Source organism: Leucoraja erinacea, chromosome 5 (assembly GCF_028641065.1).
Source record: "Leucoraja erinacea ecotype New England chromosome 5, Leri_hhj_1, whole genome shotgun sequence".
NCBI lineage: Eukaryota > Metazoa > Chordata > Chondrichthyes > Rajiformes > Rajidae > Leucoraja > Leucoraja erinaceus.
Genome location: NC_073381.1, coordinates 87,096,190 through 87,123,927, shown reverse-complemented (window position 1 = coordinate 87,123,927; position 27,738 = coordinate 87,096,190). Strand labels below are relative to the sequence as shown.

Genomic DNA, 27,738 nt, shown 5'->3' with positions numbered 1-27,738 from the left:
AAGACGTGCAGGTTTGTAGGCTTCTGTACATTGTAAATTGTCCCTATTGTGTAGGATAATGCTGGTGTATAGTTGATTGTCGGTCGGCGCGGATTCGAAGGGCTTGTTTCCACGCTGTATCTCTGAACTTGTGCAACTTGCTCCCTCCATCTGACCACTATTGCTTCCCGCTATCCCATTCACTAAGCTGAGCTATCTGAATCTGTAACAAAGGGCCTGTTTCCACACCGCATCTCTAAGCGAAGCTAATAACTAATTTTCCGATGGATATCATTACGCATGCTTGCAGACTCCTTTGCTGCTGATGTGCTTCGATGATACCACGTTCTTCCTGCCAACTTCATTAAATGAATTATGTACGAAAGAACTGCAGATGCTGGTTTAAATCGAAGGTAGACAAAATACTGGGGTAACTCAGCGGCAAGGCAGCATCTCTGGAGAGAAGGAATAGGTGACGTTTCGGGTCGAGACCCTTTATGCTCTGGTAAGAGTAATATGTGCACTTTTACCAACCTCATACCCAAGGCTGAAGAAGAGTCTCCATATATCATCACATACTTCATCATTTTCAGGCATAATTCTGTGCCAAGCCCGTTGTGGTTGAAATTTCCAAAATCAAGACTTAAGGCATCATTTGTCACTGCTTGGCTGAACCTAATTAAATGTTATCACTCCTATTCACTGTTGGGCATAATATTTAATTGTAGTGATATCTTCATTGTCTTTCCCCTTCTGAGCCAAAGAATGTTTTACAGCGGGTGACTGGTTCAAGATCTTGTAGTGTGTTAACTGTATACCATCTGCTTGCTTAATTGTATGGGTTTATCATTCAACATCCAGGACGAAATATCCAGATGCAGCCTCTGAATTTTTAAGGTTGAATAATGCTGCATGTTGGGTCGATTTAGGGATTGAAGTGCAGTTGGCACAGATGGAAACATTCCACAAGAATTCAATAGTTTTATTCAGTTATAGAAAGATAGAAACATAAAAAATAGGTGCAGGAGTAGACCATTCGGCCTTTCGAGCCGGCACCACTATTCAATATGATCATGGCTGATCATCCAAAATTAGTACCCCGTTCCTGCTTTCTCCCCATATCCTTTGATTCCATTAACCCTAAGAGCTATATCTCTCTCTCTCTCTCTCTCTCTCTTGAAAGCATCCCGTGAATTGGCCTCCACTGCTTTCAGTGGAAGAGAATTCCACAGATTCACAACTCTCTGGGTGAAAAAGTTTTTCATCATCACAATTCTAAATGGCCTACCCCGTATTCTTATACTGTGACCCCTAGTTCTGGACTCCCCTAACGTCGGGAACATTTTTCCTGCATGTAGCCTGTCCAATCCCTTAAGAATTTTATATGTTTCTATAAGATCTCCTCTCATCCTTCTAAATTCCAGTGAATATAAGCCCAGTCGACTCATTCTTTGAGTCAGGAACGGTTTCTTATCAGGTATGTCAGGTATAGAGACAATGAGAGTAGTAGATCCTTCCAGCGTGGAAACAGGCTCTTCATCAAAACTTGCCAACACGTCCCATCTGCACCCGTCCCACTAGTTTAGAGATGTGAGGCAGCAACTCTACCGCTGTACCACCGTGTTGCCCACTGTATTGTGTGCCCATGCACCTTGTCTGTTTTTATAATATTATTAATGATAACGTGCTGTTATTAAGTGCCACATCTACTGAAGATGACTTAACAAGCTGACCCATAAATTACTGATCCATCTTGCCGCAAACTACCTGCAATGTTATTTTCCATTATTGCTGCCTAACAGACCCGGGTTCAATGCTGACGACAATGCTGTTTGTACGGAGTTTGTACGTTCTCCCCGTGACCTCCATGGGTTTTCTCCAGGGTGCTCTGGTTTCTTCCCACATGCCAAAGGCAGTGTGGGTTTGCAGATTAATTGGCTTCTGTAAATCATCCCTAATGTGTAACATAGAACTTGTGTATGTGTGATTGTTGGTCGGTGCCAACTCAGTAGGCTGAAGGGACTGTTTCCATGCTGTATCTCTAAACTAAAAATCTAAACAGATAGGAAAGCAAACACAGGCAAATAGGACTGGACTTTAGAGATGCAGCGTGGAAACATGCCCTTTGGCCCACTGAGACCATGCCAACCAGATAGCACCATCCGAGATACTAAGAACAATTTACAATTTATAGAATTCAATTAGTCTACAAACCTGCATGTCTTTATAACACGGGAGGAAGCTGGAGCACATGGTGAAAACCCACAGGAGAATGTTCAAACTTCGTACAGACAGCACCCATAGTCGGGATTGAACCCGGGTCTCTGGCGCTGTGAAGTAGTAATTCCACTGTGGCGCCCAAAAGGTACCTTGGTCAGCATGAACGAGTTGGGCCTCTTATGCTGTATAACTCTATGATCATCACACCTTTGGTGAAGGGCGTGGGGGGGTGGGGTAGAAAGAAGGGGAGGTGAGGGGGGGGGGGGGGAGAAAGAAGGTTGGGTGGGGGGGTGGTAGAGGTCAGAACCTCACTAGCTGCCATGATTACACTGAGAATTGAACTGCTTGCTTGCATGGAGATAACCCTTGTGCTAAACTCGGTTGTGTATCTAGGGTTATGTTGCAAGGGGCATTGTAGCCAGTCTCAGGGTAGTAATTGTCAAATATAAATTGCAACTTCAAGAAGACAGCAGGGGATAGGGAAAGGTAGAGTGCCTAAAGTTGCTCAAAGTTCTCGTCATGTGTCATAATAATTATGTGCTTTTAAAGAAGGTTGAAACTGAGCATGAGTGCCTGGCATTTACTGCAGTCTGCTTTAGTCAGTTTCTGTTCCCTGTTGTTAAAGGACAAATGGCAATCGTAAAACAATAAAAAAAATAAGTCAGAAAGGTAACAGGACATTAGCTAATCTGCAGTGGGGTGGAATTGGGCTGTGTTTAGTGATCTGTGTCTTTCCGAGGAGCATGGTTTATAATTGTTATCAGACTATTCAGAAGGAGGAAAAATGCTTAAGTGCCTGTGACAGTAAACAACACATCAAAGGGAAATTCTGTATTTAAGTAGAGGAATGTTTGTTCGTTGAGCAATCTCCTAAACTGCTCCCAGAGATCACTGTATTTGACACTCTCTAATAACGTCTTGATTGCCTTGCCTGATCTTTGTGGTGTGTTTTAAAGTTTTCTTTCACAGAGGGCATCCAGCCCACTCATTACATTCAAGTCAGGAACTTCATTGAGGCTGTTTGCTGGCATTGATTGTGTTTTAGAAACTGTGTCCTGTTGTATTCCACTGTAGAGCTCTGCATTGTCAGGAGTGATCCTTGCAGCAATTTCATTCATTGCTAGAGACAATCAAAAGATAAAGCCACACTGTGTCATCTGATCAATGAATACTAAATGTATGTAGTGCATTGCGATCCCGGTCCAAGTTATATCAGACCTGCTAGAAAACAGAGGAAAAATAAAGATAAAGGTGCACTCTAACGTCAACCTATGCTCATGAGAAGGAAGCTTAACAGAAGAGTTGAGCAGTGGGTGTGGATGGTACTATGACCAGTAGATTTAGTTTAGTTCATTACAGTCGCAGCGAAATGCTTTTGGTCGCTTGCTAACCAGTCAGAGAAAATACTGTACATGATTACATAGTACTGAACATGAGTACATAGTACTTATACACGAGTACATAGTACTGAACATGAGTACATAGTACTATACATGAATATATAGTACTGTACATGAGTACAAACCATAAGTGGTTTGGGAACGGCTCCATCTAAGATCGCAAGAAATTGTAGAGAATTGTGGATGCAGTCCAGACTCCGTCTACACCTCATGCTGCCTCGGCAAGACCACCAGCATAAGCAACCACCAGTCGCACCCTGGTCAATCCCTCTTCTCTCCTTTCCCTTCAGGCAAAAGGTATAAAAGTGTGAAAACACACACACCTCCAGATGTCAGAGACCTCCTGGACTGAAGAAGGGTCTCGACCCGATACGTTGCCTATTTCCTTCACTCCACAGATGCTGCCGCACCCACTGAGTTTTGCCAGCATTTTTGTCTATCCTCCGGATTACAGGATAGTTTCTTCCCAGCGTTTAAAATACAATTGAACCATCCTACCCACAACTAGAGAGCTGTCCTGAACTACTATCTACCTCAATGGAGAACCTCGGGCTATCTCTGTTCGGACTTTACTGGACTTTATCTTGCATTAAATGTTATTCGCGTTATTCCCTTTATCATATATTTGTACTCGATTCTAATCATGTGTTGTCTTTCCGCTGACTGGTTAGCACGCAACAAAAGCTTTCCTCTGTACTCGGTGCACATAACAATAAATTAAACAGTACTAGTACTATACATGAGTAGATAGTACTATACAGTGCATTCAGAAAGTATTCAGACACCTTCACTTTTTCTACATTTCGTTACATTACAGCCTTATTCTAAAATGGATTATATTCATTTTTTTATCATCAATCTACACACAATACCCCATAATAAAAAAAGGAAAGACAGGTGTTTAGAAATATTTGCAAAGTAATTAAAAAGGAATAACTGAAATATCACATTTACATATGTATTCAGACCCTTTTCGCTGTACTTTGTTGAGGCACCTTTGGCAGTGATTACAGCCTCAAGATTTCTTGGGTATGACACTACAAGCTTGGCACAACTGTATTTGGGTAATTTCTCCCATTCTTCTCTGCAGATCCTCTCAAGCTCTGTCAGGTTGGATGAGGAGCATCGATGCACAGCTATTTTCAGGTCCCTCCAGACATGTTCAATCGGGTTCAAGTCCGGGCTCTGACTGGGCCACTTAAGGCCATTCAAAGACTTGTCACAAAGCCACTCCTGCGTTGTCTTGGCTGTGTGCTTTGGGACGTTGTCCTGTTGGAAGGTGCAACCTCCGCCCCGGTCTGAGGTCCAGAACACTCTGGAGCAGGTTTTCATCAAGGATCTCTCTGTACTTTGCTCCGTTCATCTTTCCCTCGATCCTGACCAGTCTCCCAGTTCCTGCCGCTGAAAAACATCCCCACAGCATGATGCTGCCACCACTATGCTTCACCGTAGGTATGGTATTGGCCAGGTGATGAGCGGTGAATGGTTTCCTCCAGATGTGACGCTGGGCATTCAGGCCAAAGAGTTCAATCTTGGTTTAATCAGACCAGAGAATCTTGTTTCTCATGGTCTGATAGTGCTTTAGGTGCCTTTTGTCAAACTCCAAGCGGGCTGTCATGTGCCTTTTACTGAGGAGTGGCTTCCATCTGGCCACTCTACCATAAAGGCCTGATTGGTGGAGTGCTGCAGATATAGTTGTCCTTCTGGAAGGTTCTCCCATCTCCACAATGGAACTCTGGAGCTCTGTCAGAGTGACCATCGGGTTCTTGGTCACCTCCCTGACCAAGGCCCTTCTCCCCCGATTGCTCAGTTTGGCCGGGCGGCCAGCTCTATGAAGAGTCCTGGTGGTTCCAAAGTTCTTCCATTTAAGAATGACGGAGGCCACTGTGCTCTTCGGGTCCTGCAATGCTGCAGAAATTGTTTTATACCCTTCCCCAGATCTGTGTCTCGAAACAATCCTGTCTCGGAGGTCTACGGACAATTCCTTCGTCTTCATGGCTTGTTTTTTGCTCTGTCAACTGTGGGACCTTATATAGACAGGTGTGTGCCTTTCCAAATCATGTCCAATCAATTTAATTTACCACTGGTGGACTCCAATCAAGTTGTAGAAACATCTCAAGGACAATCAATGGAAACAGGATGAGCCTAAGCTCAATTTTGAATGTCATAGCAAAGGGTCTGAATACTTATGTAAATGTGATATTTCAGTTATTTCTTTTTATTTACTTTGCAAAAATTTCTAAACATCTTTTTTCGCTTCCTCATTCTGGGGTATTGTGTGTAGATTGATGATAAAAAAAATGAATTTAATCCATTTCAAGATAAGGCTGTAACGTAACAAAATGTGGAAAAAGTGCAGGGGTCTGAATACTTTCTGAAAGCACTGAACATGAATAGATAGTACCATACATGAGTAGACCATGCTATACGTGAGTACATAATACTCATACATAGTAGAACTGCTGCTTCCCAGCTCCTGAGATCCAGGTTCAATTCTCACCCTCTTCCTGTAAGGACTCCATCCCCTACTCCCAATTCCTCCGTCTACGCCGTTTGCTCCATGAGGCGTTCTTTCTGTAATGTCCTCATTATTCAGGGAGGGGGTTTCCCAACTGCTCGCACCAGGTTTTCCATACCCATACTGCCCACAGCAACAAGGGCCGAGTCCCCCTAGGTAGGGTAGGCTCACATACAAAAAGTAATCCTCCGTTGTTTCGCCGCTGTGACCTCTCTTCCCATCTCCCCCCATATCTGCCTTCCGCAAAGACCGCTCCCTCCATAACTCCCTTGTCAATTCTTCCCTTCCCTCTCGTACCACCCCCTCCCCGGACACTTTCAAAAACCGCAAGAGATGCAACACTTGTCCCTTTACCTCCCCCCTCGACTCCGTTCAAGGACCCAAGCAATCGTTCCAGGTGCGACAGAGGTTTACCTGCATCTCTTCCAACCTCATCTATTGCGTCCGCTGCTCTAGATGTCAGCAGATCTATATCGGTGAGGCCAAGCGGAGGTTGGGCGATCGTTTCGGTCCGCAATAACCAAGCTGACCTCCCAGTGGCTCAGCACTTCAACTCCCCCTCCCACTCCATCTCCGACCTCTCTGTCCTGGGTCTCCTCCATGGCCACAGCGAGCAGCACCGGAAATTGGAGGAACAGGACCTCATATTCCGTTTGGGGAGTCTGCATCCTGGGGGCATGAACATCGAATTCTCCCAATTTTGTTAGTCCTTACTGTCTCCTCCCCTTCCTCAGTCCCCCTGCTGTCTCCTCCCATCCCCCAGCCTTCAGGCTCCTCCTCCTTTTTCCTTTCTTGTCCCCGCTCACCCCCGCCCCCGATCAGTCTGAAGAAGGGTTTCGGCCCGAAACGTTGCCTATTTCCTTAGCTCCATAGATGCTGCTGCGCCCGCTGAGTTTCTCCAGCTTTTTTGTGTGCCTACAGACATGAGGTAGGGTAGGCTAATTGGCCGTTGTAACTCTCACTGCTAGTGCGGAGGCAAGTGGCAGAATCTGGGGAACATTGATGTGTGATTGGGAATAATGATATGGGTGATCGTAGGATTAGTGTCAAGACTCAAAAGTATTTATTTGTTGTTTGTACCAACAAAGGAACATTGTAATTCCTACATGCAGCAGCATAACAGGGGTGTAAAGGCAATACTCATAAATAATATATATGTATGCAGGGGCGGCACGGTGGTGCAGAGGTATAGTTGTAGCCTTACAACTCCAGAGACCCGGGTTTGATCCTGACTGCGGGTGCTGTCTGTACGAAGTATATGCGTTCTCCCTGTGACCACACGGGTTTTCTCCCAGGTGCTCCGCTTTACTCCCACACTGCAAAGATGTGTAGTATTGTAGGCTAATTGGCTTGGGAAAATTATAAATTGTTCCTGGTATGTGTAGGATGGTGTTAGTGTGCTGAGATTGTTGGCTGGCACAGACTCGGTGGGTCGAAGGGCCTGTTTGCACGCCGTATTTATAAACTAAACTAATTATAAACTAAAATTCCATAAATTAATAACCCCAATACTAGTGAAAAATGCCCAAAGTCCTTCGTGCAACCAAAAACGGGTCGTAGTTCATTGTTAATTCTGGTGTTGTGTAATGTTCAAGAACCTGTGGGGAAGTAGCTATTCTTGAACCTGGTGGTGACAGTTTTCAGACTCCTCCACCTTCCTTCCAATAACAGGAATGAAATGGGAGTGGCTAATGTCTTATGAGTTCATATGTTCTAGGAGCAGAATTAGGCCTTTTGGCCCATCGTCTATTCCACCATTAAATCATGGCTGATCTATCCTTCCCTCTCAAACACATTCTCCTGCCTTCTCCCCATACTAATCAAGAATCAATTTCCGCATCCATTGATGGCCTCCACAGCCATCTGTGGCAATGAATTCCACAGATTCACCTCCATCTGACAAATAAATTCCTTCTTATGCCATGGCCTCTGGTTCTGGACTCTACCACTAGTGGAAACATCCTCTCCACATCCATTCTATCCAGGTATTTCACAATTTGATAAGTTTCAATGAGGTCCCCCCTCATTCTTCTAATCTCCAGCGAGTACAGGCCCAGTGCCGAAAAACATTCATCATAGGTTAACCCACTCATCCCGGGGATCATTCTATTAAACCTCTTCTGGACTCTCTCCAGCGCCAGCACATCCTTCCTCAGATAACGTTTAAGAAACCGTTAAACAGGTATATGGTTAGGACAAGTTTGGAGAGATATGGACCAGGTGGGAACAGTGTAGCTGGGACATGTTGGCTGGTATGGGCAATTTGGGCCAAAAGGCCTGTTTCCACACTGTATCACTCAATGACTGTATTGGATATGGGCCCAAAACTGCTAACAATACTCCAAATGTGGTCAGACGTATGAAGCCTCAGCATTACATCCCTCTTTTTATACTCTTGTCATCTCAAAGGACATGCTAGCAGTGGGTCATTGATGATGCTGGCTGCCCTTTTGAGGCAGCACTTCCTTTAGGTCCCTTCGATGGTGGGGAGGTCAGTACCCTTGATAGACCGGGCAATGTCCACTACTTTTAGTCATCCCCTTCAGTCTAGCAAAGATCTGCTTGATGGTCAGCTTACACACGTCGGACTGAAGGGCCTGTTTCCGAGCTGCATCTCTCTCTCTGACAAAGAGCTTCACCATCATTTGCAATGCGAGCTCAGATTTTAACAAAACATGAGAGGTCAAGATACCGACAATGCAGGGGTTTTAAATTCCATCACAACATTACAAGAACCAGATCCATTTGTCCTCACTGAATCTCAATAGAAAAAGCAATAGCTGCCTTGCCAAAAGTAACTTGGAGAAGGCAAAGGCTTCAATTCCACCTCTGCCACATTCAGTGTTGTGACAAACCAGTCGTTGCAAGCCAGCAACATAGAATTTCAATTACAACATTAATTTATTTCTTACTCATTTTCTCTTGGCAGGCATTTATTACATTTTTGATTACCAATTTATGGATGATGGGACCCATCTTTTTCAACCATATTATTTGACACTGGAATACAGCACTACTCACACTGAGGAATTCAACTCTTAAGACGGTTATTTATATTTGAGAGCCAATCTGCTCTCCAATTAATAATTCAGGCATCACTTGCTAATCCAGCAACATCCAATATTACCTGTTTGTTTGCATCTGTGTAACTTTGAGCTGCTGTATTTTTTGAGATGATTGGACTCCAGGCTTGGATCCATCAGCTGCATTGGACAAATATTTAAGGCTTGGATCCATCATCCGCATTGGATAAATATTTTGTGTCCAAACAATGAAAAATTCATCATGTTTGGATCTAATGCAAATGGTTCCTTTGCATAGGTATCTGCAGTTCAATGCCTTTTTTTAAAGTTTAGAGATGGTGCGGAAATGGGCCATTCAATCCACCGAGTCCACACCGACCATTGATCCCCACACATTAGCTCTATCCTACACACACTAGGGACAATTTACAATTTTAACGAAGCCAATTAACCTACAAACTTGCACATCTTTGGAATGTGAGAGGAAACCGGAGCACCTGTAAAAAACCCACGCGGACACGGGGAGAATGTTCAAACTCCGTATAGACAACACCTGTAGTCAGGATCGAACCGAGGTCTCTGGCACTGTGAGGCAGCAACTTTACCACCACGCCTTGTTACAATAACCTTTTTTAATTACCATGTCCTTGTCGAATCATGGGCTGAGAATTTTAGGCACAGACTGTAGTATTTCATTATCTAATATCAAAATACCACTAATGCTTTAAATCTAAGCCAAAGGCAATGGATATTAGCTTCATTGCCCAGATTGGCTCTGTACATTCTGGCATTCACTCTGCCATTTCGAAAACCAGTCGAAAGCCAAAACAGTGGAGTGGTGCCTCTAGTCGTTGCTGCAATCAACTGCATGGATGATGATTATTGGTGCCAGTGAGAAGTGACCAAATGCAAATTGGAGGAACAGCACCTCATATTTCACTTGGGCAGCTTACAACCCATCGATATAAGTATTGATTTCTCGAACTTTAAGTAAGCCAAGCAACCCCTCTCTCTCCGTCCCTCCCTCCCACCCTAGTCGTCGTACTAGTTTCACTGTCTTCCTGTTGAGTTTCACTGTCTGTGTAACTTGTTTTCACTTTACCCACAGCCAACAATGGGCCATTGTGGGCTCCACCTTTCCTTGACCATTGTTGCTTTTTGCATATCTTTCTCTGTCCTATGTACCCTCTGTATCTCTCAGTTCCCGTTCAACGATTCTCAGTCAGAAGAAGGGTCTCGACCTGCAACGTCACCTATTCCTTTTCTTCAGAGATGCCGCCCAACCTGTTCAGTTACTCCAGCATTTTGCATCATTGACCAGTTATCCAGATGTCCACTTGTGTTTCGCTGTGAAACACAGTTGCAATGCAGTTATGTTTTAAGAGTGGAGAGACCCATACACTTCCATTTTTATTGAAGAACCTAATGTATGACTTATCGCTGCCTATTATTTTCCCGGCAGCAGGTAAATAAAATTAGTCAGGGCAAAATGTAATATATCCTCACCCATTCCCTGCTGTTTAGAAATACAAAAGAATAATTTAAAAACGAAAAAAAAAAAGGAGTATATAGTATCACACTATATACTCGCTCTATCCAAGACTCAACTCGTTCTGGTCCGATAAACTATGTGCTTGAACTTTCCAACTTTTACTATTTAAAGCACCTGTCCCGCTTTCACGACCTAATTGGCGACCTCTGCTGAGATTGCCCTTGACTCATACTCGCAGCATGGTCGCCACAAGGTCGTAGGAGGTCTTCGTAACTCTTTCTCATGCTCGTGAGTGGTCTCCACGTACTCGTGGCCTCAAGTAGGTCGCACCGTTTTTACCAGCCTGATAGCAAATGTCCACCAGTAAAAAAAAAAGGTTGGCATGGAAAGAAATGACACTTTTTACTCGTAGCTAGTTCATAGTAGTCCATGATGGCAGCCGTAGGTAGTCGTAGATAGTCATAGGTAGTCGTAGGTCATTAACTGGCCCGAGAAAAAAAATGCAAACGACATAATTTTATCATGTGATCATTTTCCACTCGTAGCTAGTCATAGTTGGTCTTAGGTGTGGAAGACTGAGGTCGAGAGGGGTCGTAGGAGGTCGTAGACATCGCCGTAGGAGGTTGTAGACATTGTCGTAGAAGGTCATAGTCATAGTAGGTCGTGGGAGGTCTTTCACTTTGGGAGTCAACACGACCTTGACATTTTTTTCAACTCGTATATGGTCTTCTAAACTCGTGGATTAGGTCGTCCAAGTGGGACAGCCCCTTTACTAATACGAGGAAATAAAGTGGACTCATCCGTCTGTCTCCAAAATTATAATTCTTCTTCGTTTTGGAAGGGTATTCCTCTCACAATTGCACTTCTTCTGAACTTGCAACTTGTACATCATGATTTAATCATAAAATGGATTGCTTTAAAACACAGTGCGCAGCAGTAGAGTTGCCGCCTTATAGCTCCAGAGACCCGGGTCGAGCCTGACTAAGAATGCCGTCTGCACGGAGTTTGTATGTTCTCCCTGTGACCTGTGCATTCTCCAGTGCTCCAGTTTCCTCCCACAGTCCAAAGACGTACAGGGTTGTAGGCTATTTGGCTTGGTATAATTGTAAATGATCCTAGCTGTGTATAGATTAGTGTCAGTGAGCGGGGATTACGGGTCGGCGTGGACTCGGTGAGTTGAAGGGCCAGTTTCTGCACTGTATCTCTAAACTAATCTAAAAGCTAATCAGGATTCTCTCTCCACAGATGATGCATGACCTGTTAAATGTGTCTAAACCTTAATGACGTGATAAAAACTAATCATTAACCATTTAAATGCAGTAGACATTCAGCATCTCAACGAAAAGTTCAAGGTAATATTTTGATTGGTTTAGTTTAGTTTATTGTCACGTGTACTGAGGTACAGTGAAAAGCTTTACTGGTGCCTTATAGTCCTGGTTGGCTGCCAAGAAAAAACAGTTTTGGCTTGCATTATTTAGAAACGATAATTTCTCTGCAACTTTAATAATGTGCTTTTTAGATGAATTAGATACCACCTTAGAGCTCTGTTTTATATAAGAGTAGTAATAATTGCATATCTAGCCTTGATAGGGTTGAAACATACAAGCTACATGAGGATTACAATTTTGTATTTTGAGTTGTATTAGGACAGATGACCAAAGTTTGATCAAGTAGAGAAGTTTTAAGGAATATCCCAATGGAAGAGAATAAGTGGGGCAGTTTAAAGAGGCAGTTCGAGAGCTCTAAGTTTCAGTAGTTGACAGTGTGATCAACAGATATGAAGAATATGTATGGGACATGTTTTTCGGCATGGGCAAGGTGGGCCAAAGGGCCTGTTTCCACACTGTATGACTCTACGACTCTTAACAAGTGCAGTTACTGAGATATGGAAGGTGAAATAAAGTAGTTACAAAAATAACTGCAAGTTTTATTGTAAGTGCTGCAAAGAAGTGACAAGGAAATGGGTTCTGGTGAAGGATGGAATGAGAGGATGTCAAATTAAGTAGGATTGCAGGTGAAATTCTGACCAGTAAACCATTGGAATAGTCAAGTTGAGAGGTAACAAAGGCATGAGCTTGGTAGTGTCTCGACCTGAAACGTTGCCTATTTTGTTCGCTCCATCGATGCTGCCTCACCTGCTGAATTTTTCCAGCATTTTTGTCTAGCTTAGTACAAAAGTTATTTTATTAACCTGTGTACCAAGGTACAGTGAATTGTTTTGAATACAGATCAGTAAGATTATTGCCATCATACGTATCAATTAAGTACAGGATGGATAGAAACAGCCCACTAAGTCCATATGCAAGAGTTGCCAGGTTTTGGCATAGCTGCAGCTGGCCATAAAGTTCCATTGCAGCCGTCGTCCCCGTCCGATCGTCCAGCGAACCATCGTCCCTCTCTCAAAACGGTGATAGGCAACGTTATAATGATGGACTCAGGGCATTCTAGTCATGTAGTTAAGTTTAGTTTAGTTTGGTTTAGAGATACAGCTCGGAAACAGGCCCTTCAGCTCACCGAGTCGGCACCAACCAGCAATCAACCGTACAGTCGCTCTAACTTACACAGTAGGGATATTTTGCAATTTTAACAGAAGCCAATCAACCTACAAACCTGCATGTCTTTGGAGGAAACCGGAGCACCAGAAGAAAACCCACACAGTCACAGAGATGTCTCTCCCGCTGTGCCACTGTGCCATTTCAAGTTAAGTAAGAATGCAGGTGAAGTGCAGATCAACAAACCATTGGAATAGTCATACAGAGCTAATGAAGCCATGAGCTTGATGAGGACGGAGATGGAAGCAGGGCACTCTCATCATGTAGTGAGCTTAGTGCTGGAGTATTATCTCTGTGTCAAAAATGGCATCAAGTTTGCAAATCCCTCACAGTGGAAAACTTTGATTCCGCTGTGTGGGGATGTTTACGTTAAATTCTATCGTGTATTGTGTTTTTTATTTGTGTCTGTATGGTAACTCAAATCTCACTGTACCAATTGCTACATGTGACAATAAATGTAATTTGAACTTGAAATGTTCTGGCTTACCCAAGCACAGAGAAAGTTGCAGAAGTTGCCTAAATGAACAGATCAGATTGCATTTCCCAAATCACGTTTTAAACGTGAACTCTGTGCATGTGCTGGTTGCAGGAGAAAGTTTTAATAATGCAAAAACTGGCTAATTATCAAGAATGCAAAGTGTGCATTAGCTTAAAGTTATTCGCTATGTACCACTGGAGCCTTTGTTTCCCACGGCATTATAATTGTACACAAAAAAGATAATTTTCACAATGCTCAAGGTATTGTCTGGACATGAAAGTTTTGGCCCAATTACCATTTTCTTCTGACAGATCACAATGTCTCGTTTCATCTCCTTATTGTGGCCATCAATTTCTTCTCATTGATCAGGCCGGAAAGGGTGCAACCCACCTGGAAAAGGTGCAGAGAAGATTTGCGAGGATGTTGCCAGGACCCGTGGGCCTGGGCTACAGGGAATTGTTGAGCAGACTAGGATTTTATTCCTTGGAGTGCGGGAGGATGCGCGGCAATCTTATAGAGGTGTGCAAAATCATGAGAGGAATAGATCAGGTAAATGCACAGAGTCTTTTGCCTAGAGTAGGGGAATCGAGAAAACAAGGACATAGGTTTAAGGTAAAGGAGGAAAGATTTAATAAGAAACTGAGGGGTAACGTTTTCACATAACTGGTGGTGGGCATAAGGAATGAGAGGAGGGCCAGAGGACGTAATTGAGTTCAGCACTATCATAAAATGTTAGAGACATTTGAACAGGTACATGGATAGGACATGTTTAGAGGGATATGGGCCAAATGCAGGACTAGTGTAGATGGGGCATGTTGGTCGGCAGGGGCAAGTTAGGCCAAAGGGCCTGTTTCTACGCTGTACGATGCAAAAACTACAACTATCGATCTGAATCCTATATACTTTTAAATCCCTCACCATACAACTCATCCTATCCTTTAACTCCTCTCTGAGATCTCCATCCCATTGGACCGTCTTTTCCCATATTCCTCAATTTCTTCTCTTAGTTTCCAGTCCCATCTTCTTCCGATTCATCATATCCCTTAATCCCTTTTGTGATGAGTCTCAGTCTCACTTTTATAACTCCCAAACTCATTATTTGGAAATACATTTCATACCCCCACATCATCCTCCAGTTTCTTGTGCAGCAAAGTTCTTTGTTGTCATTAGAGCCTGCATTCCCAACTTTCCTAGCAATAACTCTTTCTCTCCGGTGTTTAACTCCACAGCTAGAGTGAACCATTTGCCATCAAATCCTGAAATATTATAAACACTTTGCCATCTGTTTACAAGACAAAATAGAATTTCTGAAGTATTAAGCTTGTGTACATTATTACCAAGAAGTATCATTTCAAGTCTCTGATTTGCATCACTGGAATCGTGACTTATTTTGGCAATGAGGTGTCAGGATTTGTTTATATGATCAGATGTATTGAGGTACAATGAAAAACTTTTGATAAACTAATGGAAAGTGATGCAAATTTACAAAATAAAATAAAATAAATAGGGCCGAACAGAATGCGCACAGGGCGACACAGTGATACCACGGTAGAGTTACTGCCTTGAGACTCGGGCTCGATCCTGACTACAGGTGCTGTCTGTACGGAGTTTGTACGTTCTCCATGTGACCTGCATGGGTTTTCTTCAGGTGCTCTGGTTTCCTCCCACACTCCAAACACGTGCAGGTTTGTAGATTCATTGACTTCAATAAAATTGTAAATTGTCTCCAGTGTGTGTAGGATAGTGCAAATGTGCGGGGATCGCTGGTCGGTGCGGACTAAGTGGGCCGAAGGCCCTGTTTCTGCGCTGTATCTCTAAAGTCTAAAGCCTAAAGTCCCTATTTCTGTTTGTGTTGTTTAAATATTACTCAGTGATAACGTCACGATGTGTTAATCTTAATGCCAGTGGGGGTTTTTAAGCAATGGAAATAGCTGCCGATCATCTCAAGATGCCGCATGCAGTCTACCTCAGTCCACTGCAGATGTTGGTTTACACAAAAAGACAAAAAAATGCTGGAGTAACTCAGTGGGTAAGGCAGCATCTCCGGAGAAGATGGATCGGGGCCCTTCTTCTGCAGCAGTCGCTATCCGTGTTCTCCTGACCCATTGAGCTACTCCAACACTTTGTGTCTTCTTAGCCACACAAGTATAATGCTTTGACACGTTTTCCACATTTTTGCATGTTTGGAATGTGCTAGTTCATCTCTTATTCTTCCGTAATGAAGAAAAGTATCTTTTGAATGTTGACTGTAATCATGTATAGACTTTCCGATGACTGGAAGCATGCTTTAGATTCAGATTCAATTTAATTGTCATTGTCAGTGTACAGTACAGAGACAACGAAATGCATTTACACTGTACATCGGTACATATGGCAATAACTAAACTCAACTCAACTATTGTGCTTCTGCATTGGTTAGCTTTAACTTTTTAAACATTGGTGCAATATCAATAATAACTCTGAAGCATTTTGCAGTTGAGATGAATTATTCTTTGCGCTTAGGGTTTAATAGTTTCTATGGTGTGAATATTTTAGGTTTAATTGGACTGGCCAAGTTCTAAATTGCCTGTAGAATCACGATTATCGGAGATGTGAAAGGTCAGCTGTTTATTTGGGAAATTTATTGGTATCATTTTCAAATGTACCCGATGACTTTGTTCCTTAGAACAAGTAGCTGAGGTATAAGATATTAAAGATAGCTTTTAGTGTGGCATGGTGGCACAGCGGTAGAGTTGCTGCCTCACTGTACCAGAGGCCTGAGTTTGATCCTGACTCCAGGTACTGTCCATACGGAGTTTGTATGTTTTCTCCGGGTGCTCCGGTTTCCTCCCACACTCCAAACATGTACAGGTTAATAGGATAATTGGCTTGGTAAAATTGTACGTTATCCCTAGTGCAAGTAGGATCGTGTTAGTGTTCAGGGATCGCTGGTCAGCACGAACTCGGTGGGCTGAAGGGCCTGTTTCTGAGCTGTATCTCTAAACTAAACTAAATGTACTATGAAGGTGCATGGTAAATGCACTGAGATGGTTGTGTGTGTTGTCGAAATTTGGAGGATAGTTGTGATCCATCTCTAAACTAAGCCAAATTAAAATCCTTTTTCTTTTTGTGACAATGATTTTGGCTCTGATGAAGGTGGTTTTATTTTCCAGCTATTTCATGCGGTCACCCTGGAGTCCCGGTCAACGGCCAGCTTTTAGGAGACAAGTTTACCCTTGGGTCCGTAGTGCGCTACTCCTGTGGTGGGTCTCGAAGTGTGATTGGAAATAACACTCGTGTGTGCCAGGAGGAAGGTCGTTGGAGTGGTTCACTCCCCCATTGTTCAGGTACCGTACAATCTATTCCACAGCATCTGCAGCCGATGAATAACCTTGTCTCTGATGAAGTGCATTGGAATATATTCATGTTCATTATTGATAGGAGCAGAATTAGGCCACTCGGCCCATCAAGTCTACTCCGCCATTTAATCATGGCTGGTCTATCTCTCCCTCAACCGCATTCTCCTGCCTTCTCCCCATAACCCCTGACCCCTGCACTAATTAAGAATCTTTCAATCTCTGCCTTAAAAATATCTATTGACGGCCTCCACAGCCGTCTGTGGCAATGAATTCTACAGATTCACCAGCCTCTGACTGAAGACATTTCTCCTCATCTCCTTTCTAAAGGTACGTTCTTTTATTCTGAGGCTGTGTCCACTGGGCCTAGACTCTCCCACTGGTGGAAACATCCTCTCCACATCCACTCTACAGGCCTTTGACTTCCTTTGAACTCTTGTTTTGAACCCCATCTTAGATTGATGGAATAAAGGTGGTCTGTTGCCAAATTGAAGGCTTAGTTTGGAGATACAGCTTGGGAACAGGCCCTTTGGCCTGTGCCGGCTTCCAGGCTGCTTGCAGATATGACTGCTATCCGCTTGTGATGCCTCCTCAGCCAGACCTTCTGTCACCACTGCCGGCCCACATAGCTTCCTCGGCCACTTCCAGGCTGAGCCTGCCGCTGTCACCACTACCACCTGCACTCACCTGCACTCTGGCCTCCCGCAGGCTGCGACCATCGACTCCATCGATCCTCGCCTCTCCCCCCGCCAGCGAGAAGGCGGCAGATTCCAGGCCCAGTTCCCGACCGAGAGTCTGAAGAAGGGTCTCGACCCGAAACATCCAGAGATGCTGCCTGACCCACTGTTCCCCTGGCACTTTGTGTCCTTTTGTGTATTAACCAGCAACTGCAGCTCTTTGTCTCCATTACTTCTCCGGTGATAATACCTTACATGGCCTGCATGGAGGAGATAATGATGGGAACTAATGACAATTGCCAATATTGGACACCATCCCATCCCCATATGGTCCATTATAATGAGTGTTTACTGCACAATTAACTCCAGTATTGTATTTCTTTGTGGCCCTTCATCAATTGCCTGAATTCCAACTGCAGACTCTAATTGCGCTCTATGCAAAATACTTAATACGCAATGAAACATTTGCTGTCCTTTGAGTTTTTAACATGATTGTAACTTGATTTAACACAATTGATACAGTCATCAATTGATGATATCACAGTCATTGAAATGCACAGATACCCTGCAGGAGGCATCTGATTGTTCTTTACATCGGAAACAGGGAAATCTGCACGCAAAACCTTTGTAGGCCTGATCTTAGGCAAAAGGTATTCCTTTGTCATTGACATACAAATAAAATACAATCTCTGGAAAGACTGTGGTGAATGAATTTGGGTGAATCTGTGGAATTCATCGCCACAGACGGTTGTGGAGGCCAAGTGCTGGAGTTACTCAACGGGTCAGGCAGCATACATGGAGAACGTGGATAGGTGACGTTTCGGGACGGAACCCTTTAGACTGAAGGAGGTTTCCAAACCTGAAGTTTCACCTATCCATGTTCTCCAGAGATGCTGCCTGGCCCACTGAGTTACTGCAGCATTTTCTGTGTATCCACTTGTTATGCTCAAGACTACCTCGTATGTGGCATGTAATTTATATCAGGATAGTCATCTGACTCAACAAGAATGTTCCAATTTTAGATAAACCTGGCTCAGGTATCATCTGCAGGAATCTGAGATTGTATTTTATAGAAAGATAGAAGGAACTGCAGATGCTGGTTTACCAAGGAAGAACGTCACCCATTCCTTCTCTCCAAAGATGCTGCCTGACACGCTGAGTTGCACCAGCATTTTGTGTCTATCTTCGAGGTAAACCAGCACCTGCAGTTCCTTCCTACACATAACCAGCGGAATTGTTTTGCGAAAAAGAAAATCAACAGAGCCAACATTATTCCTGTAGGTTTTGCTTGTATGGAGGAGATAATGATGGGAACTAATGACTGCTGCCGGCAAGCAGAAATCACCTGTCCCTTGGTAATTAAAAGAGAAAGGTTGTGGGGAATTACTAGTCAGCAGGTTGGCTGACGAGAGATCGTGTTGCCTAGTTCTATCGGATATTCATCAGGAATGTCCTCACACCACACTCTCCCAGTGATTCAGGCACTGGTCTTGCTGCTGAAGCCTCATCATTGATCACACAGTGAGGTGCTCATGTTCTGAATGACTGGACAGCTGTTCAAACAATTAACAACAATTGACTGTGGATTAACGAGGGAATTTTACACGTTTGCTCATTCCTAGTTTCCAAAGTTTTAAGAAACTTGACATGATCGAGACTATTATGACAATAATTAAGACAATGGTGCAGCAGGGCGGCACGGTGGCGCAGCGGTAGAGTTGCTGCCTCACAGCGCCAGAGAACTGGGTTCGATCCTGACCGTGGGTGCTGCCTGTACGGAGTTTGCACATTCTCCCTGTGACCGCGTGGGCTTACTTCAGGTGCTCCTGATTCCCCCCACACTCCAAAGACGTGCAAGTTTATAGGTGTTCTTCCTTCATACCTGCAGAAGTATGTAATTCGAAAAAGCACAGGAACTTATCAGCTCCGCTCTGAGGACTTGTTCTTACTAACTGTACCTAAAGTCCGTACTGAACTGGGGAAAAGGGCATTTAGTTATGCTGCTCCCTTCGCATGAAACCAGCTGCAGAATGAACTGAAACTTAAGGAGCTGGTTTCTATAAACAGATTTAAATCCCTTCTTAATGATGTTGAAGCGGGCTCTTCTGTCTGTACATGCTTTGTTTGATGATGTTCTGACTGTGACTCTATGTATATGTTCTCTGTTGTTTTTAAATTATTGTCTGTAACTGTGGAACTGTGCTGCTGCCTGTCTTGGCCAGGACTCTCTTGTAAAAGAGATTTTTAATCTCAATGAGACTTCTCCTGGTTAAATAAAGGTTAAATAAAAAATAAAAAATAGCTTAATGGCTTTCTATAAATTGTCCCTGATGTGTAAGATAGCTTGTGTACAGGGTGATTGCAGCTCCACGCAGACTCTTTGGGGTAAAGGGCCTGTTTCCATGCTGTATCTCTAGAGTCTTGGTAAAAGTCTCAAGTCTAAACAGCAAAGAAATAACAAACACGAGGTTGGAGATTTACACAAAGCACATTAAACATGGAAATGAATTTGACAATTTGAGACGGTGATGTTAACTTGCCTTCCATGTAGTTCTTTCTACGTGCTGTACTTTGGGAATTAAAATTTTAAAATGCTTAAGTATTCTTATATTTCTGGAATCCGGCACAATACAACGTTTAAAAACCATTTGGACAGGTACATGGACAGGAAACGTTTAGAAGGATATGAATCAAATGCAGGCAAATGGGACCAGCTTTAATGGGCTTCCTAGATAGACACAAAATGCTGGAGTAACTAAGTGGGTTAGGCAGTATCTCTGGAGAAAAGAAATAGGTGATGTTTCGAGTCAAGATACTTCTTCAGACTTGGTCATCTTGTTTGGCATGGACAATTTGGACCAAAAGGGGCATGATTCTGTGTGGTATAGATCCAATGACTGACTCCAGGAGTCATTGGAATTCTTTTCTTGTACATTTCACATCCACTGTATTATCACTTTAATAGCTCATACAAAAAGAATGCATTCTGTAAAGGGAGAGAATCATTCAGTGATCTAAATTTAACAATGTTAAATACTAAATTACACCATCATTATCTTTTTCTTTCAGAGCAGATGTTGAGTAAAATTGTCAGCCTTGCGGCATCAAGTTGGGCGTTTAATATCATTACCAACTTGCACTGCCTTGGGCTGGCTTACGGTTCCTACAATAATGTGCACTGTGGCTCGAGGTCCTTGTATAAAAGTCCTTTCAGAAACCCATTGGATAAAGTGCCGCACGTGAGGATGCTAAACAAGATGAGAGTCCATGGTATTAGGGGAATATACATAAAAAGTAATGCACCATTTATGCAGGACAGTGAACTGAAAACAAACCCCCCCCCCCCCCCCCCCCCCCCCCTCCGAGCCCCCTTTTGTTCTTGACGGTCCACCTTGCTCTCGAGTTCCTCCTCGCTCTTGGTGGCGTGGATCCCGTCGACACCGGTAGCTCAGGGCCGCGATCGGAGACCACAGTGGGCATCCCGGGCCGACTGGCGGGTCCTCCATCCTCTGTCCACGAGGGTTGATCCTCGATGAGCCGGGCCTGTTTGCCAGAGCACTCCCACTGCTGCTTCCAAACCTAACAATCATGTTTTTCTCCTCATCCTCACATGGTTAGCACCGGCACTGCTGCGGCTTTGTGGCCACGTCTCACACCTCATGTATTGTGCTCAGCCATAACACAGTAGGCCAAAGGTCCTGTTCCCTTGTTGCATGATGTTACGATCCTATGAACAAACACACCATCCACAACGCCTTGTATGCCTCTTGTCTGCACACCACTTGCACCTGTGCAGGACTAGGTATCATGCAGTCAGAGGTAGATGGAGCCAGTGGAGACCGGGTTCCATCCTGACTACGGCTGCTGTCTGTATGGAGTTTGTACGTTCTCCCCGTGACCACATGGGTTTTCTCCAGGTGCTCCGGTTTCCTCACACACTCCAAAGACGTACAGGTTTGTAGGTTAGAATTAGAATTAGATTCCTTTATTGTCATTCAGACCTTTCAGTCTGAACGAAATTATGTTGCCTGCAGTCATACACAGAACCAATAAAAACAAAACATACAATAAACACAAATTAAACATCCACCACAGTGAGTTCACCAAGCACATCCTCACTGTGATGGAGGCAAAGTCTTAGTCTCCGTCTCTTCCCTCCTTGTTCTCCCTCTGCGCTGAGGCGATTGATCCAGGCCGGAGATGCCGCCCTCCAGTCCAGTGGACCTCCGTGGTGATGTTGCCGCCACCGAAAGCCGGAACGCCGTCTCCGCTCCGAGACAGCCCGCCACAGCATCAGCTCCGGGCAGCCGCCCCAGCTCCAGGCCGCTGCCCCAGCTCCAGATCCCGCAGTCTCCGCTCCGAGCCGCCGCCCCAGCTCCGGGTCCCGCAGTCTCAGCTCCGAGCCCCGCTGCATCAGCTCCAGGCCGCCGCCGAAAGCCAGAACGCCGCACCAGCAAGTCGGGCCACCGCTGCCTCAGCCCCGAAGACGGCCAGCCTCTCGTTGGTGAGTCCTGACTGGCTCTGCCTCCGGAGCCTCAGGGTCAGTTGCAGGCTGGAGGCCGCCTGCTCCGCCATTAGGCCTCAGCGCAGACGGCAGCAGAGAAGGGGGATACGACACGAAAAAGTCGCATTCCCCCGAAGGAAGAGACAGAGAACATGTTTCACCCCCCCCACACACAACCCAACAAACTAAAACTTAACCAAAACAAGACAAAAAAAACAACAGAAAAAAGTAAAGACAGACGGACTGCAGGCGAGCCGCAGCTGTTAACAGCCCCGCCATTTCCGGAAATTAGTAAATATTGTAAATCGTCTCTGGTGTGTTGGATAATGTTAGTGTACGAGGTGATTGCTGGTTGGCACGGATTCAGTGGACCGAAAGGTCTGTTTCCATTTGTGCAGGACTAGGCATCATGCATTCAGATGGAGCCAGTGCGTGGAGAAGGAAGAAGCTTCTCAAGTTGTGAATTTAGTTGACAGGACAGCGCTAGTCATAACATGATTGACTGATCCTTGATCGTTGACCAAAATCTATTAATATTCAGAGTATCTGCACAGCTAATCCTCTTCCCTTATCTTGCACTCTTCCAATTGAGAAGCTATAGAGAGTGGAGGCTTTCATTTGACTGCATTATAATCCATTGTGATAGCCAAGAGCAGCCACGGTAGGTAGCGAACAGTTGTGTACCAAAACACCAATTCAGATAGTGTAACTTAGACTCCGAAGAAGTGGCCTGACCCAAAACATCACCCATCCTTTTTGTTCAGAAATGCTGCCTTACCCGCTGAGTTACTCCAGCATTTTGTATCTTTCTTCTGTAGCTTAGAGAATGGGATAGAGGCGGGATGCAATGGTGGCCAGATGCTGGGAGTGAGTTGCACAGGTTTAGAGACCTGTATCAGACAGAGATCTGTGGAGACAGGCTCGTCAGCCCACCGAGTTCACGCCGACCAACGATCAACTGTATTTGACACACTAGCTCTATCCAACACACTAGGGACAATTTACAGAATACAATTAACCTACAAATCCCCATGTCTTTGGGATGTGGGAGGAAACCGGAGCACCCAGAGAAAACCCAAGCGGTCTCAGGGAGAAGGTACAAACTCCATACAGACAGTGCCCGTAGTCAGGATCGACCCTGGGTCTCTGGCGCTGTGTGACAGCAACTCTACCACTGCACCAAGGTGCTATACTATCAGAGGAAAGGGAGAACATAGCTCATTTTGACTCCTGTTTTTTAATATATTCCTTCATGGATCACAGCTGACAGATGATTAAAGTTATTCTATTATATCCTGAGATACTATCTTAATATATGAATAGAACCCATGCTTATATTGTAGATATTGCACGTTGCCTGCTTAATTCAGACTGAAATCAGTTCTTAAACCAAAATGTTAATCGGCAAATGTAATTATAAGCAGACATTTCATACGCTATTCTAAAATATGGAGGTGGGAGAAAAATAATCTTTGTATCCTCATTGTATGGATGTGTAAACAACCTGCCCTTTACTATTCAAATAAAGACAATTTAATAATTTAGTATAATATCTCCATGAAAATTTGCCAAGTGTCACCTGATAGGATCTTATGAAAAATATTGTGATAACGTCCTTAACGGTAATCTTTCTCAAATACTTGGAAACCAAAAATTAAAAGTAAATAAAAGCAATATTAAAATTCCCATCTTCATTCATGATTTTCTCCTGAATATATGTTTTGAGGAACTCCTAGTCTGGATGCAGGATTCATTTCTAATTTACTTTAGTTTAGTTTAGAGATACAGCATGGAAACAGGCTTTTCAGCCCGCTGTCCATGCTGATCATCAATCACCTGTACACTAGTTCTATGTTATCCCAGTTTCTCATCCTACATATTGTGCTCGATACAATTAACCAAAGCCAATTAACCTGCAAATCTGAACGACTTTGGGATGTGGGAGGAAACCGGAGCACCCAGAGAAAATCCATACAGTCACAGGGAAAATGTACAGCAGCATCCCTGGTCAGGATCGAACCCACATCTCTGGCGCTGTGAGGCAGCAACTCTACTGCTGCGCCACCTCTTTATATGACTTTGTACCTTGCATTTGCTGGGGGGTGTGCTGCTGTTTCCTTGCATGCTCAACCATTCCATAAAGGTGTGACACTATGCACTTATACTTGGTTTACCAGAATGCAGCCTGGATTAGAGGATTACCAAGAACAGCAACAATAGTGAACAGCAACAATTGTGAACAATTATGTCCAAAGACACCAATTACGATACTGCAGCTTAGTAAACGGGAGAGAGGTGGGAAGCAATGGTGGTTAGATGCTGGGAGAAAATTGCATAAGTTTAGAAACACAGCAAGGAAACAGGTCCTTTGGTCCACCTACATGGAGAGACTGGAAAATCTTGGATTGGTTTTTCTGGAGCATTAAAAAATTGTGAAGTGACCTGATAGAGAAATATAAAAGTCTGAGATACATTGAGAGGGTAGACCCTCAGATTCTTTTTCCCAGGGTTGAAATGTCAAAGACTAGACTTAGACTTTAGAGATATAGCGTGGAAACAGGCCCTTTGGCCAACCAAATCCGCACTGATCATCAATCACCCCGTACACTAGCACTATCCTACACACTTGGGACAATTTACAGAAGCCAATTAACCTACAACTCTGTACATCTTTGCAGTGTGGGAGGAAACCAGAGCACCCGGGGAAAAAATCATATGGTCACGGGGAGAACGTACAGACTCCATACAGACACCAACCGTAGTCAGGTTCGAACCTGGGCCTCTGGTGCTGTAAGGCAGCAACTCTACCCCTGTGCCGCCCTGTGGACTAGAGGGCCTAGCTGTAAGGTTATAGATAGAAATTTTAAAGGCGATATGCGGGGCATTTTTTTTTACACAGAGATGTAAATTTTTTTTATACAGTCTGTATCTGGAACCCGCTGCCAGGAATGGTGGTGGAAGTAATTGCAATTGTGGTGTTTAAGAGGCTATTAGATAGGCATATGGAAATACAGGAAATGGTGGAACATGGATCATGTCCAGGCAGATTAATTTGTCATCATGTTTGTCACAGACATTGTGGACCAAAGGGAAAAATACTGTATTGTTCCATGTGTTATGTTCAAATGACCTGCACCATTCCTGGCAGCTACTTATTGAGGCACAGATTGCCTTATTGTAGCTCCAGCAATTGTGTGATCAGCACCTTAGTCAGTACATGCATCAGAGGAGAGTACAGTGATGCTCATCATTCCAAGGGGTAGTCAGTGTCAGCATCGAAGCCTTCATCATCAAGAACCAACTAAGATGGGTCGGTCATGTTGTTTGGATGGAAGACGAGCATCTACCAAAGCAAACCTTCTACTCCCAGCTTAAAGAAGGCAAACGGAAAAGAGGTTGACAAAAGAAGATATTCAAAGATGCCTTAAAAGCCAGCATGAAGAAATGTGCAATCAACACCGACAATTGGGAAACCAATGCCAAGGACAGGAAACTCTGGCGAACCATCATCCAAGAAGGAACAGCGATCTTCGAAGCCAAGAGATGCACAGAATTAGAAAAAAAGAGAAGAAAACGGAAAGAGAGGCAGCAACAACCAAAGCCCGATCTGACATCTGGAATTACCCGTCCTGAATGGCGAAGAACTTTCAAAGCCAGGATTGGACTCATAAGCCACCTGAGAGTCCATAAAAATAACAGAATGTAGACCATCATCCTCGACCTCGAGGTTAGTCACGACGAGTGACCGACCTTTTGCTAATGCTGCAGCCTATCAACAAACTGTGTGAATTTGTCTTCACTATGGGTAGGGACAATGGGTGTTGTTCACCAGCCCTCTTGTCATAGAGTCATACAGCATGGAAACAGGCCCTTTGGCCCAACTTGCCCACACTGATCAACATGCCCCATTTATGTGTAGGGAAGAACTGCAGATGCTGGTTTGAATCGAAGATAGACACAAAATGCTGGAGTAACATCAGTCTGAAGAAGGGTCTCAACCTGAACCATCACCCATTCCTTCTCTCCAGATATGCTGCCTGTCCTGTTGAGTTATTCCAGTATTTTGTGTCTCTGCCCCATTTGTACTTAGTCTCACCAGCCTACGTGTGGCCCATATCCCTCTAAACCTTTCCTACCCATGTACTTGTTTCAATGTTTCTTAAACATTGTGTACCTGCCTCAAGTACTGCCTCAAGCAGTTTGTTCCATATACCTACCACCTTTTGTGTTAAAATGTTGTTCTAAATAAATCTTTCCCCCTCACCTTAAATATGTCCTCTGGTTCTTGATTCCCTCACTTTGGGTAAAAGACCGTGTGTTTACCCTATCTATTCCTCTCATAATCATATACACCTCTAAAAGATCACCCCTCATTCTCGTGCACTCTAAGGAATAGAGTCCTAGCCTGCTCATCCTCTCCTTGTAGATCAGACCCTCGACTTCTGGCAACAGCCTCGTAATTATTCTCTGCACCCCTGTTCGCTTAAACAACTGGAGAATGGCCTTGACCCATTCCTTCTCTCCAGAGATGCTGCCTGTCCCGTTAAGTTACTCCAGCTTTTTGTGTCTAACTTCGGTTTAAACCAGCATCTGCCGTTCCTTCTTACACATCTTTCCCATATCAGGTTGGCCAAAACGATCTCTGACTCTAGTTAGCTAAAATTCAAGACCACACTTATCCAAAGTGCGTTGCACACAAATTTTAGCCTTAAATCCATATTTCTACATTATATGGCATAAATATTGGCGGTCCCTGCAAAACTTCACCTGGTGTGTAATTTGTTTTCCATGCATTCAGTTTTAATTTGTTGAATGGATAATTGATTTATCCAACACTACGACTTTCCAACTGTCTGCTTCTGCATGTAGTTAATAAAATACCTGGTCCCTGGATTGTCATGATCGAATCATACAGGTTCCTGGCTGCCTGGTGAGAGGTTTTCTGGGGCTTAGCTGTACGCTTCTGTATCACTATTATGCACTTGTGCTAATAGATGAAAATTAAAAATAAAATCCCCACCTTCATTGACCTTCAGTTAATGTCTACTGTTGTGAGTTATATGGTGTATTCTGATAGTAGGGCAATTACTCTTCAGTTTAGTTTAGAGATACAGCGTGGAAACAGGCCCTTCATCCCACCAAGGCCATGCTGACCAGTGATCACTCCATATACTATTTCTATCCTACACCCTGGGGGCAATTTACAGAAAACATTTAACCTACAAACCTTCACGTCTTTGGAATGTAGGATGAAACCCGCACGGTCACAGGAAGAACGTACAAACTCCACACATAGACAGTAGTAGACATCTGAAGAAGGGTTTCGGCCCGAAACGTCACCTATTTTCTTTGCTCCATAGATGCTGCTGCACCTGCTGAGTTTCTCCAGCATTTTTGTGTACCTTCGATCTTCCAGCTTCTGCAGTTCCTTCTTGAACACACATAGACAGTACCCTTGATCAGGGCTGAACCTGGATTTCTGGCTCTGTGAGGCAGCAGCTCTACCCACTGCGCCACTGCGCCACTCCTTATTTTGGAATCAGAACAAATTATTTTTGCC

The 27,738-nt window shown here is 44.0% G+C and overlaps 1 protein-coding gene across 1 annotated transcript in view; it reads left to right on the top strand.

Moving 5' to 3' along the window:
* LOC129697526 (CUB and sushi domain-containing protein 1-like) overlaps nucleotides 1–27,738 on the top strand; it is a 512,171-nt gene that overhangs the window by 395,369 nt on the left and 89,064 nt on the right. Inside the window, exon 42 of the mRNA XM_055636177.1 lies at nucleotides 16,815–16,988. Within this exon, the coding sequence (XP_055492152.1) occupies nucleotides 16,815–16,988 (174 nt within the window). The remainder of the gene's footprint in view (nucleotides 1–16,814; nucleotides 16,989–27,738) is intronic.